We start from the raw sequence: 14,806 nt of genomic DNA, 5'->3' as shown, positions 1-14,806 counted from the left end.
AGGAATTGGCAAACTGCTTTCCAAAGTAGTTGCACTATACTACTTGGCCATAAAAAAGAAAGAAATAATGCCAGTTGCAGCAACATGGATGCAACTAGAGATTATCATACTAAGTGAAGTAAGTCAGAAAGAGGAAGACAAATATCATATCACTTATATGTGGAATCTAAAATATGACACGATTGAACCTATCTACTAAACAGAAGCAGACTCAAGGACATAGAGAACAGACTTGTAGTTGCCACAGGGGAGGGGATTGGGGGAGGGATGGAGTGGGAGACTGAGGTTAACAGATGTAAGCTATTATATATGAAATGGATAAACAACAAGGCTCTACTGTATAGCACAGAGAACCATATTCAGTATCCTATGATAAACCATAATGGAAAAGAATATATATAAAAAGAATGTATATATGGGTATAACTGAATCACTTTGCTGTACAGCAGAAATTAACACAACATTGTAAATCAATTATACTTCAATAAAAAAAATGTAGCTGCACTATTCTATTCCATCAGCAATACGCAAGGATTCTAATTTCTCCACATTTTCCCCAACACTTGTTATTTAGCTTTTTTTTTTTTTAATAGTCATCCTAGTGGGTATAAAGTGGTTTCTCACTGTGGTTTTGGTATGCATTTCCCAAATGATAATGAGTTGAGTATCCTTTCATGCTCTTTTTGGCCATTTGTATATCTTCTTTGAACAAATGTCTTTGTAAGCCCTCTGCCCATTTAAAAAATATATATTTATTTATTTATTTGGTTGCACCAGGTCTTAGTTGCAGCAGGCAGGCTCCTTCATTGTGGCAAGCGGGCTCCTTAGTTGCAGCTCTAGGGCTCCTTAGTTGTGGCATGAGAACTCTTAGTTGCGGCATGCATGCGGCATCTAGTTCCCTGACCAGGGATCGAATCCAGGCCCCCTGAATTGGGAGCATGAAGTCTTACCCACTGTGCCACCAGGGAAGTCCCCCTCTGCCCATTTTTTTAATCGGACAGATTTTTAAAAAATTTTGTCTCACTGTTTTAAGAGTTCTTTATATATTCTGGATGCTAGACCCTTATCAGATATACAATTTGCAAATATTTTCTAACATTCTGTAGGTTATATTTTCACCCTCTTGATAGTGTCTTTTGATGCAAAAGTGTTTTTAATTCTGATGAAATCCAATTTATCTGGTTTTTTCTTTCCTTTGTTGCTTGCGCTTTTGGTGTCATTTCAAAGAATCCTTTGCCAAACTTAAGGTCTTTTAAAAAGAAACCTTAATAGAATCCTTTCTTCTTCCTCACTAGTACAAGCAGTACTCATGTACTAGTCAAGTACTAGCAGTACTTTAGTGGACCTGTGGATCTTTTATTTACATGTTGTTATGAACCGATTCTATCCCTTAAAATTCATATGTTGAAGCCCTAATCCCCATTATCTCAGAATGTGACTGTATTTAGGGACAGAACTTTTAAAGAGACAATTAAGTTAATATAAGGCTGTTAGGGTGGGCCCTAATTCAATATGACTAGCGTCCTGGTAAGAAGAAATTAGGGGGCTTCCTTGGTGGCACAGTGGTTAAGAATCCACCTGACACGGGTTCGAGCCCTGGTCCAGGAAGATCCCACGTGCCATGGAGCAACTAAGCCCATGCACCACAACTACTGAGCCTGCACTCTAGAGACCGGGAGCCACAACTACTGAGCCTGTGTGCCGCAACTACTGAAGCCCGTGCACCTAGAGCCCCTGCTCCTCAACAAGAGAAGCCACCACAATGAGAAGCCCGCGCACGACAGCAAAGAGTAGCCCCTGCTTGTCACAACTAGAGAAAGCCTGTGAGCAGCAACGAAGACCCAACATAGCCAAAAATAAATAAAATAAATAAATTTATTAAAAAAAAATAATTCTAAAAAAAAGTTCTAAAATTAGCTTATGGTGATTGCATAACCATGTGAATATAGTAAAAGCCAGTGATTTATACACTTTACATGGGGGAACTTTATGGTATGTAAATTATATCTTGACAAAGCTGTTAATTCATGTTCTGTTTAGTAATACAGAATTTTTCTGAGATATAAAGACATAATAGTTATCTTAACTCTTCCCTAGGATTTTGGTGGTAAATTTTTATATACAGTAAATATCACTAAAGGCAAGTCCAAACCACTGTCTAGTACTAAGAAGAGGCCCTTTGTATGCTCATCTGCTGTTGGTGGTGGAGTTCTCGGCATCCAGTATATTTTAATTTGCTGTTAGCTGCTTTGTGAAGTGACTACCTGTCTACTGCCCCCATCCCCTCATTAAAAATAAGAAAATATCACAGAATTATTTCTTCAATATGTTCATTTTATACATTGGGATGAAAGTAGATTAAAGATCTGTCTCATAGGTTAGAGCTATTTATACTACAACTCATTACTTCTTAGAGCCACAAGTCTTAGCAGTAAACTAGCTATGCAGATCAAAATGTAAATTCCTGGTTTTTTTATACTTTTTATGGTGGAACTAATCCAGACTTGTCTATAAGATTTTTGTCTATAGACTTGTCTACAAAGAGCTTTTTCTATTTGTGGTAGACTGAGAAAGAGCTACATAGGATTAAAAATGAAAGATCTCATGGGAGTAAAAATGGAAGATCTTTTATGGCTACTTAAAAACCTTATTATCACCACTGGTAATACTTACAAGTTTTTCTCTAGAAAAATATTTTGACTCAACAATCAATTTTTAATCTTGGGACAACTTCTTGTTAACAATCTATGTCATGTGCCTCCTCACTAGCCACTATCACCCATCCCACTCTAAGAGATGAAAACTAGTTCAAATTTAACCTGAACAGAACATAATTTGGAATCTGCCAATAAAACACATATTATGTATTTTGAAGAAAAATCATTTTAAAATATATGCTTTGGGGGATTATTAGTACCTCTGCTTATCAGTATATTTTCTGTTTTATGATTTTTCAATTTTCTTAATTCTTGTACTTTTTTTAAAAATTAATTTATTTATTTTTGGCTGAGTTGGGTCTTCGTTGCGGTGTGCGGGCTTCTCATCTTGGTGGCTTCTCTTGTTGTGGAGCACGGGCTCTAGGCGTGCGGGCTTCAGTAGCTGTGGCTCACGGGCTCTAGAGCACAGGTTCAGTAGTTGTGGCGCACGGGCTTAGTTGCTCCGCGGCATGTGGGATCTTCGCGGACCAGGGCTCGAACCCTTGTCCCCTGCATTGGCAGGCGGATTCTTAACCGCTGCCCCACCAGGGAAGCCCTTAGCAGTATATTTTTAAACATCACCTTTTCTCCCCCTGCATACCCAAGTCTCTGTTCCACTCCTTTTCACTCAGTACCACAGGTTTTTCTCTTTCTAAGAATCCAGGAATCTTTACAGAAATATCTTGTTTCCCTTTAAATAAACATTAAGACTAGGAGAGAGGCAGTGAAGCTAAGTGACCCTAAAGCACCCACAGTCATTAAACATGCATAAACTTTAAGAGGTGCCAAAATTCTCTAGGAAGGAAAAAAAAAATACAGTGAAGGTTTTTTGACTATTTTTAAAATTCTGTTTAAGAATAATATCTTGTAAGCCAATTTGAACATTATCCAGAACACAGAACTTAAATACTATGAGAGAAAAGTTCTTTACCGCACCTTCAGAAATTACTACTACAACTTTACAATCCCTTATCTGAAAACTTTTTTGGCCTGATGTTTCAGAATTCAGAACTTTTATCAGAGAAGTGTGTCTGCCACATATTAAGTAACATCTCCAGCAAGTGGGGAAGCTACACTGTAACCAAACTCATTAATATTTCTGTAGAGAACTTATGAATATTCACACCAAGTGAATATTCAGTTATACATAGCCTCAGTTCCCTTCTGGTCAGATTTTACTATTAAGGGACTTAGGAAAGACAGATAAAGGACCTGTAATGACACGTTAATTTGGAATCCAGTTATTTATATTTGATATCCAGTTCAGAGCCACTGTAAACTATTTGTCTTTTCTTCCACAAAAATGAAAGTGTATTTAAAATGAAAAAGTATATTTCAGGAGGTAAATGTAAAAAGGATTTGCCTGTGAAACTAAGTTAACTATATTATGATCTTCCTCTAGAACTTGCCTAGTTCCCTCTGGTTAAAAACTTCATTTCTTGGTGCGATAGTAAAAGACATCAGGTCAACCTCAAGCTTGCAGTGTGAGTCCTGGGGGCTTCGAGGACCTTGCGCAGCATGAAGACCTGTGGAAAGGTAGGGACGCCCCGACGGAGCAGAGCGCTGCAGCCTCTCTACGCTGGGCAAATTTCAGCCTCGGTGGATGAAGGAAAAGAGAGGTCAAGTAGGGATTTATGTGGTTACTGTTCTCTTCCTAGGACACGGAGTGAAAAATAGGATTCCTTTTTAAGGCGCTGGTATATATTCTTACTTGGGGGTTACAAAAAGCGTCACACTGGGAACGGGGTAAGAGCGGCTGGTAAGCCATAGGTGGGGCTAGAAGAGGAACAGGGCAGTTGGGTGAAAATGGGCCATCTGTTCCTACATCCGTTCCAGAGGGTTAGGTAACTGCGTGAGCGGAGCACGGCCCTTAGCGCTCTCCGTGTCCCTGGCAATGCGCTGAGCTCCACCGGCAGCAAGCAGTTGACTGCTGCCGGGCTGGGTTTGGACCGTTTCTCTCGTCCGTCCCGCCGAGCCTTTGCGAGGCCCGCAGCCTTGACCCCTAACCCCGACAGAAGACGGGAGGCGGAGCTAGGTCGCACCAGAGCGCAGGCCCGGCCCGCCACCCCCGCCTTCAAGCGCGCGGGGGGTGGGGGGGAGGAACCGTCGCGGCTTCCCAGCCAATCCCCGTTTCCCGCTGCCCGGGGGGCGGGACCCTAGCGGGTCTCCGTCCAATTGCCGCTCCGGGGCGGCCTCAGGGAAGCGGGCCTGCGCAGCTGAGCGCTGCGGCGGCGTTTATCAACCGCTGTGGGTCGGGAGTGGTCGGCCCGCGGAGTAGAGTTCCCTCCCTCCCTTCTTCTTCCCTCCCTCCCCGGCTAACCCTCGAGGGGGGGGGGAAAGTTAAGGCGTTAGAACAGCGTTAAATAGTGGAGAGCGTCAGAGGTGTCAGGACTGGCGGGGGTGGCATCAGGCATCTCGCTTGCCGGGGTCTGAGAGGTATCCTTGAGGCTGGGCCGCTAGGCTGGTCCGTCGTGGTGCTTGGTTGAATTTCTCTCACCTGGTGGCTTCTGGAGTATGCGGAGCTGCCTTTGCGTTGGTGGGAGGAGTCTCCGACCTCCTCGCCCTCTACCCCTCTTGTCTCTAGAGCCAAGCTTTGAACTTGCAGCCCTGCGACAAAGCGCCGGCACCAGATACCCGGGCACCGGGAGGTACATCGTTTCTGGGGACTGTCTCATGGAAGGGAGTGTAGTTGTCCTAGTAGTTAACCTAGTTAATAGTGTAGTAATTTTTATCCAGCTTTCTGGCAGCTGGACTGTTTGCGTGTGTTTGCTGTGATTGCCAAAAGTTTGAGGCTTGGGGCCTCCAACCCCTAAGTTGTTTGTCTTCCACCTTCTTTTACTAGTTTCTGTTAATTTGTTACCCCTGCAATTGTTAAACTTGTTTTTCTTCCTGCCCACAGTCACCAGCCCAGTTCAAATCTCTGTGATTCCAAAATAGATTTGTTGCAACACGCTCTTGGAAGTCGTAAACAATTGATCTTGGTGTACCGGTATGTGATAATCTGTTTTACTTGTTTCTGTTTCTTGTTTACCTGATTCTGTTTTCTACTTTGAGTTTACATCTTATTGCTCCCAGGAGGCCCACTGTAATTAAATCCAGCGTCATCATTTTTCTTAATGCATTTGTAGGTTAGTTTAGAATTGTATTATTTAATCTTTGTGATTGAGAGTTCAAAACAATCCTCCATGAAAGAATCTGTTAATTCTTGTTTTTACTGTGTACCTTTTGGTGAGTTAAGACTGTAGTGAGTATGGTACTGGTAGTCGTGGTCTCAGATTCCTAGAGTCTAGTGAGTGGCAGGGATGTATACAGAGAATAGCTTATTTTTTTCTATATATGTGTGTTAGTTTCCTATTGCTACCATAACAATTTATCACAAACCTAACAGTTAAAAAAACACAAACTTATTAACTAGCAGCTCTGTAGATGGGAGGTCTCTGTAGGTTTAGCTGGGTACGCTGCTTCGGATCTCACAAAGCTGAAATAAAAGTTATGTTGGTCTGGGCTTTCTGAGGGAGAATCCATCTCCAGGCTCATTGAAGTTCTTGGCAGAATTAATTTCCATGCAGTTGTAGGAGCGAGGTTCCAGTTTCCTTACTGGCTGTCAGCTGGGGCCTCTCTCAGTTCCACAAGACCACCTGCATTTTCAAAGCCAGATAGCACCTCCAATCCTTTTCATGTTTTTAATCTCCCTGACTAGTCTTCTGACACCTCCTGGAGAAAGCTTTCTGCTCCAGAGGGCTCAAGTGATTAGATTAGGGCCACCTGGATAACCTCCCTACTTCAAATAAGGTCAATTGTGCAATAACACCATCACAGTCAAGGAAGTGATAATCTCATATTCACAGGTTCTGCGTATCAGAGGGGACAGAATCATGGGAGCAGCTCATAGAAATTCTACCTAGCCTGATATGGTTGTCTCAAAACTAGATTATTTTTACAGTGCAGTTTTGCAGGTATTAAAAAAAAAAAACTAAAACCCTAACAACAACTCTGTCTGATTCTTTGAGTATCCTCTCTACAGATGAAGAAATTCAGGTAAAGTTATTTGTGCAGGGGCATATGGCTAGAAAATGGCGAGTTGGTATTTGGACCCAGATCTACATTTCTATTCGATCTAAAGGCATGTTTACGGATGGTGAAAGTGAAGTGCTTCTTCCTATTTAGAAAGGAAGAAGCAGAGAAATTGAGATCTTTGTTGTACCTCATTTTTGGGGTTATCTTTTTATATTAGTGGTGTAGGCTAAGCTCTTCTCCCCTAACAAAGAAAGCCAAACTACAATGGCGTTAATAAAAGATTTTTTTTTTTTTGATATATCTAGAAGAAGGAGTCCAGGGCTAGTAGGAAGATTCTGACAGCCTCAGTACGTGGCTCCTGTAAATGGGTCCAAAATGCTGTTCCAGTTGGGACTTTCCTGATAGGCAGTGAGGAGGAGAGAAAGCACAGGAGAACACCTGTAGTTCCTTACAGGGGAATGATCTGGAGGCAACATATACGTCGCAAAGCCATACTGAGCTCCAAGGGAGAGTAGGAAAGATACAGCTATATGGCTGTCTACCCAGCTGAAACTCAGGATTCTGTTAAGAAAGAAGGGGGAAAGTTATATTGGCTGAAAACAGTCTCTGCCACACCATTGTTTTTTATGATGTTTTATCCTGTAACTTTCTGAGTTGAATATTTTATTTGGCTTTGCTATTAGTTTTAACAAGTAGTATTTGAAAGGACAGGAAATTCTTATTCAATATTAATGTTTCTTCATTTCTCAACTGCTATTTTAATATATAATTTATAAAGGCTTCTTTGAGGAATCTCTTTATTCACATTTTGTATTACTTTGATTTTTCTGAAAATTAATACATCTGTGGAAAATGTACAAGATTGCTTTGGGATACTTGAGATCATTCTGTATAGGCCTCACACCACTGCAGGATTAGGTTACGGCAGCCTGTCATATGATTTATGTACTCTGTAACATTTTGTAACTCTATAGTTGGATGACTCTTCCACAACTTTTCGTATTTTCCTCTTCAAAGTTCTTTCTCTCAGCCCATTATCCTTTTCTACACATCTGAATTCTACCTACCCATTTAGACCTACTGTAAGTCCCCTCACCCACTATCATGTAGCCTTTGTATGGGAGGAAGATTGTGGTCAAACAGATCTGGATTTGAGTTGTTCGTTTGACCTTAGGCAATTTACTAAATCTCTCTGAGTTTCGACTTCTTATGTAAAATGGCAGTGAACGCCACCTTTCAGAGATAGTATGAATATGAGAGAGATAACACATTTTCTATAACACTTATTGCAGTACTTGGCAAATAGTAGGTGCTCAATAAATGATAATTATACTGGTCTCACTGATCACTCCTTGACCTCTAGCACATTTGACTCTACACTTTTTTTTTTTTTAATTGGTTTTCTCTCTCTGACAAGTTCATGAATTCCTAAGGACTAGGACCAAGTCCTAGATATACTGTGGTCACTAAATAGTGATGTAGTGAGTTGACACTAGCATCTAAAAGAATATTTATGAAATTGAATTGTGAGGTGAGGGCTTTTTTTTTCCTTTAGTGTTCCTATTGTGATCGCATCATGGAAAATCAGTTGGCTAAATCAACTGAAGAAAGAACATTTCAGTACCAGGATTCTCTTCCATCACTGCCTGTTCCTTCACTTGAAGAATCATTAAAGAAATACCTTGAATCAGGTATGTTTGTAATCTTTTAGCATATATTAATATTGCTAGCAACTTAGAAAACTGCGAAATTATTAGAAGTTGATGAGGGTCTAATTGCTTTTTCCTCTAGGCTTATGATAATTAAAATTATCCCTAAAATGTCCAAAACATGTCTGTCTTTCTCTCTCACGTTAATTTTTCCATAGTTTAAAAAGCCAGGGAGTACCTTTAGGCTTACAATAAGAAGTACTAGTCCTCTGCCTCATTTCCCCCACTGCCAATCCCATGCCCTTAGGCAAGCATTTTCAAATATTTTATCTGCTTCTTGTGTTTACCTCCAGATTTAAACTAACATTCTTATATACTACTATTTCTTGGATTTTTTTTTTTAGCTGTAGATGTTATATATTAGTTCCTAAAAAGATGTAGATTTAGCTGTCCTACACCCCCTAACCTCCACCTTCGCTTCCCAACGTTTATGCAGTCTAACATATCCACATTTTCCCTCTCATTTTCTCTGTGTAGTTGTAAGAAATCACCATTTGCAGTTAAATTAGTGTTCACCTGATTTAAATCAGTATTTACCTGAATTGATTTACCTGACCATTGAGGGTTTGTGGTTATGCAGTTATTCACAAGAGACCCATTCAGTGTACAGTACTTTGATTACCTTTTTGCTGCATTTTTGGGTTTTTCCTCATTTTTCATTTGCTTAGTATGCTTTGTATCCACAACTAATTCACTCCCAAATACTTCACTATACCTAAAATCCCTGAATCCATTTAAATACATATGATAGTCCGTCAGTTTTATTTCTTCTTGGAGACATCCCTCCTGGGGCCCCCTACCTTCTTGTTCCAATCAGTGTTCACTTTTCTCAAGCTGACTGGACAACGCTTACCCTGGGGCTCTCCCGTAGCCATCATCCTGGCTGTTCTCTTCACCTTTGTCTCCTGTGTTGTATTCCATGGTTCCTGGGTTCTGTCTTCCTCTTTTATTCCCTTATTTTGGTGAAGTAAATCTTCAGTAGCTATTTGAGAAAGGGTGTCTGGGAGGAAAAGAATGTTATGACCTAAAAATGTATTTATGCTACTCATACTTCACTGTTTGGCTGAGTATAGAATTCTGGGTTGGAAATGGCTTTTTCGTAAGTTTTGAAGGCACTGTTCGTTTGCTCCTCTTGAGAAATCTGATGCCATTCTGGTATTTGATCCTATAATGTGACCTGTTGTTTTTCACTCCCTGGATGTGTTTGGAAACCTTTTCTTTATCCCTATTATTCTGAGTATCTCAGTGATGTCCCATGGTGTGTAGGTTTTGTCATTTATTTCTCTGAACACTCAGTGGGTCCCTTCCATGTAAAAAATCATGTTCTTCAGTTGTAGGAAATTTTTAAAATTTCATTTCCTTTATAGTTTTCTCCTCCCTTCTTTTCTCTTTCTGAGAGCAACTCCTATTACTTGGATCTGGGTCCTTCTGGGCAAAGCTTTTAATTAAAAAATTGTTTTCCTTTCATTTTTAGTACCTGTCCCTTTTTGGTCCATTTACTGTTTGATATCATTAGTCCTTTTTTGGTTTGTTCTGCTCTCTGACTGTTATGTTAGAGGCTTTCCTCAAATATCTGGCAATCCTTAGTCATTCATATTTGAGTCAGACCCTGAGAAGCTGACTGGGAGCTCCGTGTGCGTGGGTAGACCTTGGCGACAAGTGGGCCTTATAATGAGCCTTGAAGGGTAATAGGGCAGAGATCTAGCAGTTCCATTGGGACATATCCAAATACCAGTACTCCTTTCTCGTGGACTGATTGATAGCTTCCCAAAGAAGAATTCTCTCATCTTTTGTTGCGAAGGCATAAGCCTGACTGCTAGTGTTTTGGGAGCTGAGTGGAGAGGGGCGCAGGAGGGCTCATTGTTCTGGTGTGCACTTTCTTTGTAATCCCTCTTTTTAAAATATGAGCTAGAATCCATGTATTCTGCTTGTTTGGTACAACTTCTCCTAAGAGTAAACCTTCAGATTTCTAGTGCCATTGGGAAGGAGTTGCCTGGCTTTCTAGAATGGAGAAGATCTACAGGGACGTATGTGGATGGGGTGGTTGTCTGCTGCTTTTACCGACTACATTGAAGCAGTTGTCCTTTTTTCAGCCTCACTTTGTCCCTTGCCTTTAGAAGTCCATGTGTCTTGAATTCTTGAACTTCCCTGGGGTTCTGCTGCAGGAGTTGGCTTGCTTGTTGGTTTGCACCTAACCCTCCCGTCTCCCACTACATTCCACTTTCCAGGCTGTCTATGCTTTCTCCATTCTGCGGTTAGTCACCATTTTCCTACATGTTTTTTAATTTGTAAAATGTTAACTTGTCTGCTGTCCTCTCTTCTTTCATTTTCTATGTCCTTATGAATTTATGCCTTTTTAATTACTCTCATTTTAGTGAGTTTCTAGAAGTGAAGATAAATTTATGACCTTAGTTCCCTTTGTTTAATTGGAAGCCCTCTGATTTTTTTTTTTAATTCTTTTTTCGCACCTACTTTCATCTTGGAATTCTAGTTTCTTTTTTAAAAAATTCACTGATTATTCACTTGTGCTCTCTGAATGCAGCTATTTAAATTAACTTTAAGAGAAGACTTTGAAGTGACAAAAATAAAACAAAAGGAAGATATTAATGTCCCTTGATTTCTAATTTACTTTCATCTATAGCTTAATTTTCAGAACACTTGGTTTTCATGGACTAGGTATAATTCCTAAGTATACCCCTGTATACTTTGTGTGTGTGTGTGTGTGTGTGCGCCTCTGTGTGAGGGAAATCGTTATTGGCCAGAAGGGACCCTACACTGCTCTGGGAAGGCTTTACACTGAAATTTACATACATATTGCACTTACATTCATAATGTTTAAGGCTCTGCTTCAACATTAATGGAAAGAAGCTTTAATTTCTCTCAGTCATGGCTAAACAGGATTTACTTTCCTATTGGACTAGTAGCTAGATGATAGTCCTGTATGTCATTTTAACTATCATCGTCCAGAATGATTTTTAAATAATTTTGGGGGAAGTAGTTATCAGACTACATAGTATCCACTGTTTTATTTTTTCCAGTATTTTGCATTATTACTTTTCAGCCATTTTCATGTTGTAAACTCGATTATAATTTAGTGGACTGCTCTAATACATAAGTGTTTTATATAACTGAGTCAAGATTTGTGTAAGAATAACTGAGGTGAGTTTGTGGTACTTGATATCTAAGTACTTTAATGCATATTTTTTTCTTTATAGTAAAGCCATTTGCAAATGAAGAAGAATATAAGAAAACTGAAGCAATTGTCCAAAAATTTCAAAATGGTATTGGAGAAAAATTGCAGCAGAAATTACTTGAAAGGGCAAAAGAAAAAAGAAATTGGGTATTTATGTTATTGTACTTAGAATTAGAATATTGATACTTAATGAAAAAAGTGTATCTGGCTTTCTTTTTAAAATTATTACCGTACTGTAAAATCCTTACCATTATTGTTGTCTTTATCATCATCCAAAAGAATGAGTGAATTGGTTAACTCTGGGGAGTTTTAAGTGTTGTGTGTGGGCTCCTCTCCTATTTGGGAACTTGTTAAAATGCAGAGTTCCTGGGACCAGTGATTCTGGTTCAGTATCTCTGGAATGGGGGCCCAGAAATCCTTATTTTAACAACTACTCCATGTGGTTCTGATGCAGGTCATCTGTAGACCATGCTTGAGGAAAACCTTTTGCCCAGATAATCAAAGTCCCACAACACTAAAATACACATCACATTGGTGGCATACAAATATTTAAACAGTACGTAGGAGAAAAGGGCCATTACAAAAGTGGAGTGGAGAATGGTTATGAGTAGTCTGTGTTTCAGTTAGGTAGACTGAGGAGACAGTGGTTTAATAATTACTGAGGATCTCAGTAATTTGCCACAAGGAATCTTCTTTGACTTTTTCGTCTTAACTACTCTGCTTCTGTAGTACAAACCAGAGCATGAGTTTTCATAATTTAAGATATTGCCTTAATCTAGAAATAATTATTGTAACTGTCATTTAGTTTTAGAAATAAAAAGCAAGTTGATCTTCTCATTGTCCTTTGATACCTATGATGGAATAATAAAATTTTATACCTCAAGATTCCTTTTTTCTCAATCTTGAGCCTTGAGTGACTTTAATTAGGGTAAAGGTAAAGAAGTTGTTGTTCTGCCTGTATCCTTTTCACTTATATCTTTTTCCAAATGACTGATTATAGTTTATAACATCAAATTCTTCAAAAAGAGCTCCAGGTAATTTGATGAGATCCACTTACTTATACATGAAATTCAGCTGAATGTTGTGAAAGAGGGACACATAGAAAGTGGTATCAGTGAAAAATCCAAATTAGTTTTAAGCCTACTGAAAAGTTTTCATATTTCTATGAAAAAGGAAATAGGAAAATTATAAGTGCCTTAATAATTGTTATAATTGAGGATTTGTTGAATATCTATTGTACCCCAGGTACTCTGAGAAAACACACCTAGAGTACTTTGTTGGGTACTCCTGGTACTCTGAGTACTTGGTGATTTCAGTATGATCGGTCTGAAGGTGTTTGTTTCAGTGCTTTCTTGTTTCACGTTTTTGATAATGTAGTTGAACTGAATAGTACTTAATTCAGATCCCATAATTCTGAAAGAAAGAAATGATCACAGTACCGTTTTTTAATATCTGTGATGATTTAAAATGAAACATGTTTTTAAGTGTTGAAGACTAATTAAAGAAAAAAGGACAAATAGAGCTTTTTTCTCCCCAGCAGTTACACACTGAAGTATTATCAGTAGCATTAGGCTGATGTTCTTAATTTCTTTTAGCTGGAAGACTGGTGGCTGAATGTTGCCTACCTGGATGTTCGTATACCATCACAACTGCATGTCAACTTTGGGGGTCCTGCAAGCCATATTGAACACTACTGGCCTCCAAAGGAAGGCACGCAATTGGAAAGAGGAAGTATAAGTCTTTGGCATATCTTGAACTACTGGCAGCTATTAAGAAAGTAAGGATGGTTTTGTCAATTTGGTTACATACTTACCCAAGATCTCAGGTCGCACAATGTTGAGAAGCTTAATTTACTCGTTTGGGGATGAATACTATAGGTGTGACTGTTTGGTTTATAAATTTTATAATGATTTCTTGGTCAATATACTTTTTTGGTTTGTTTCAATAGAGAAAAATTGCCTGTTCATAAAGTTGGAAATACTCCTCTAGATATGAATCAATTCCGAATGCTGTTTGCCACCTGCAAGGTTCCAGGAATTACTAGAGATTCACTTATTAATTATTTTAGGACTGGTAAGTAGAAAACAAACACATGTGCTTTTTCTCGTAAAAGCATTGGGATTTGGGTAGTTTTGCTGCAGTTTCTTCTGTGATGCTGTGGAACATCCTTTTTCTTTCTGGCTGCTCCGCGTGCCTTGCGAGATATTAGTTCCCTGATCAGGGATAGAACCTGGGCCCACAGCAGTGAAAGTGCCGAGTCCTAACCACTGGACCACCAGGGAATTCCCATGACACTGTGGAGCATACTTTTTTTTTTTTTTTTAATTTGGAACATACTGTTTTGAAAAATATTTCTTACTGGATTTTGACTCATCAGAAGATTTCTATGAACCTTTTCTTTCAGTCATAGTGATTAGCTGGAAGTAATTTTTGGGAATGGATTTTTTTTTTTTAAACCAATCATTTTAGGGATTCTTTTTTTATATAAATTAATTAATTTATTTATTTATTTTTGGCTGTGTTGGGTCTTCGTTTCTGTGCGAGGACTTTCTCCAGTTGCGGCGAGTGGGGGCCACTCTTCATCGCGGTGCGCGGGCCTCTCACTGCCGTGGCCTCTCTTGTTGTGGAGCACAGGCTCCAGACGCGCAGGCTCAGTAGTTGTGGCTCACGGGCCCAGTTGCCCCGCGGCATGTGGGATCTTCCCAGACCAGGGCTCGAACCCGTGTCCCCTGCATTGGCAGGCGGATTCTCAACCACTGCGCCACCAGGGAAGCCCGGGAATGGATTTTTTGAAACTGTCTTACATGGTTCTGTACAAACCTGTTGCTTATGTTGCATCATTTGAGAGTTTAAATTTTAGTTAAAGGGTAGAATTGTGAATCCGTTTTAGGAGATCTGGAGCATATGATCTGGATCCTTCTCTTTCTACCCTCATTTCTTACCTGAATTCTCTTTTTGAGTGTTTGTATGTGCTCATCATGTCCCATTTGTCTTTGTGAGTATGCTTTCCTCCCCTCAACCCACCCCTATTCCTCGTATGAGGTAAGAGCCTGATACCAATCTTCTTGAAGGCACATGAGTTCAGATTGACTCATCAGAGTTTTTGTTTTTACAGTTAGTTTAATGGCACTTTCTGCTTGGTGTCCTAGCATATCTTCAAAGGGAAAATTCTGTTGTAGTAACTGCTGGTT

The 14,806-nt window shown here is 39.6% G+C and overlaps 1 protein-coding gene across 5 annotated transcripts in view; it reads left to right on the top strand.

Moving 5' to 3' along the window:
• Positions 1–4,915: 4,915 nt before the first annotated feature.
• The window catches only part of CROT (carnitine O-octanoyltransferase), a 105,676-nt gene continuing 95,785 nt past the window's right edge, over positions 4,916–14,806 (top strand). For all 5 annotated transcript variants that reach the window (XR_009505074.1, XM_059934017.1, XM_059934015.1 and 2 more), the window contains exons 1-6: positions 4,916–5,344; positions 5,596–5,685; positions 8,269–8,404; positions 11,638–11,762; positions 13,211–13,392; positions 13,564–13,688. Coding sequence is in view for 4 of the 5 variants with exons in the window: in XM_059934017.1 (XP_059790000.1) it covers positions 8,290–8,404; positions 11,638–11,762; positions 13,211–13,392; positions 13,564–13,688 (547 nt within the window). In the remaining variant the exon portion in view is untranslated. The remainder of the gene's footprint in view (positions 5,345–5,595; positions 5,686–8,268; positions 8,405–11,637; positions 11,763–13,210; positions 13,393–13,563; positions 13,689–14,806) is intronic.

This window comes from Balaenoptera ricei, chromosome 9, assembly GCF_028023285.1.
Source record: "Balaenoptera ricei isolate mBalRic1 chromosome 9, mBalRic1.hap2, whole genome shotgun sequence".
Lineage (NCBI taxonomy): Eukaryota > Metazoa > Chordata > Mammalia > Artiodactyla > Balaenopteridae > Balaenoptera > Balaenoptera ricei.
This window is presented reverse-complemented; position numbering and strand designations above follow the sequence as displayed.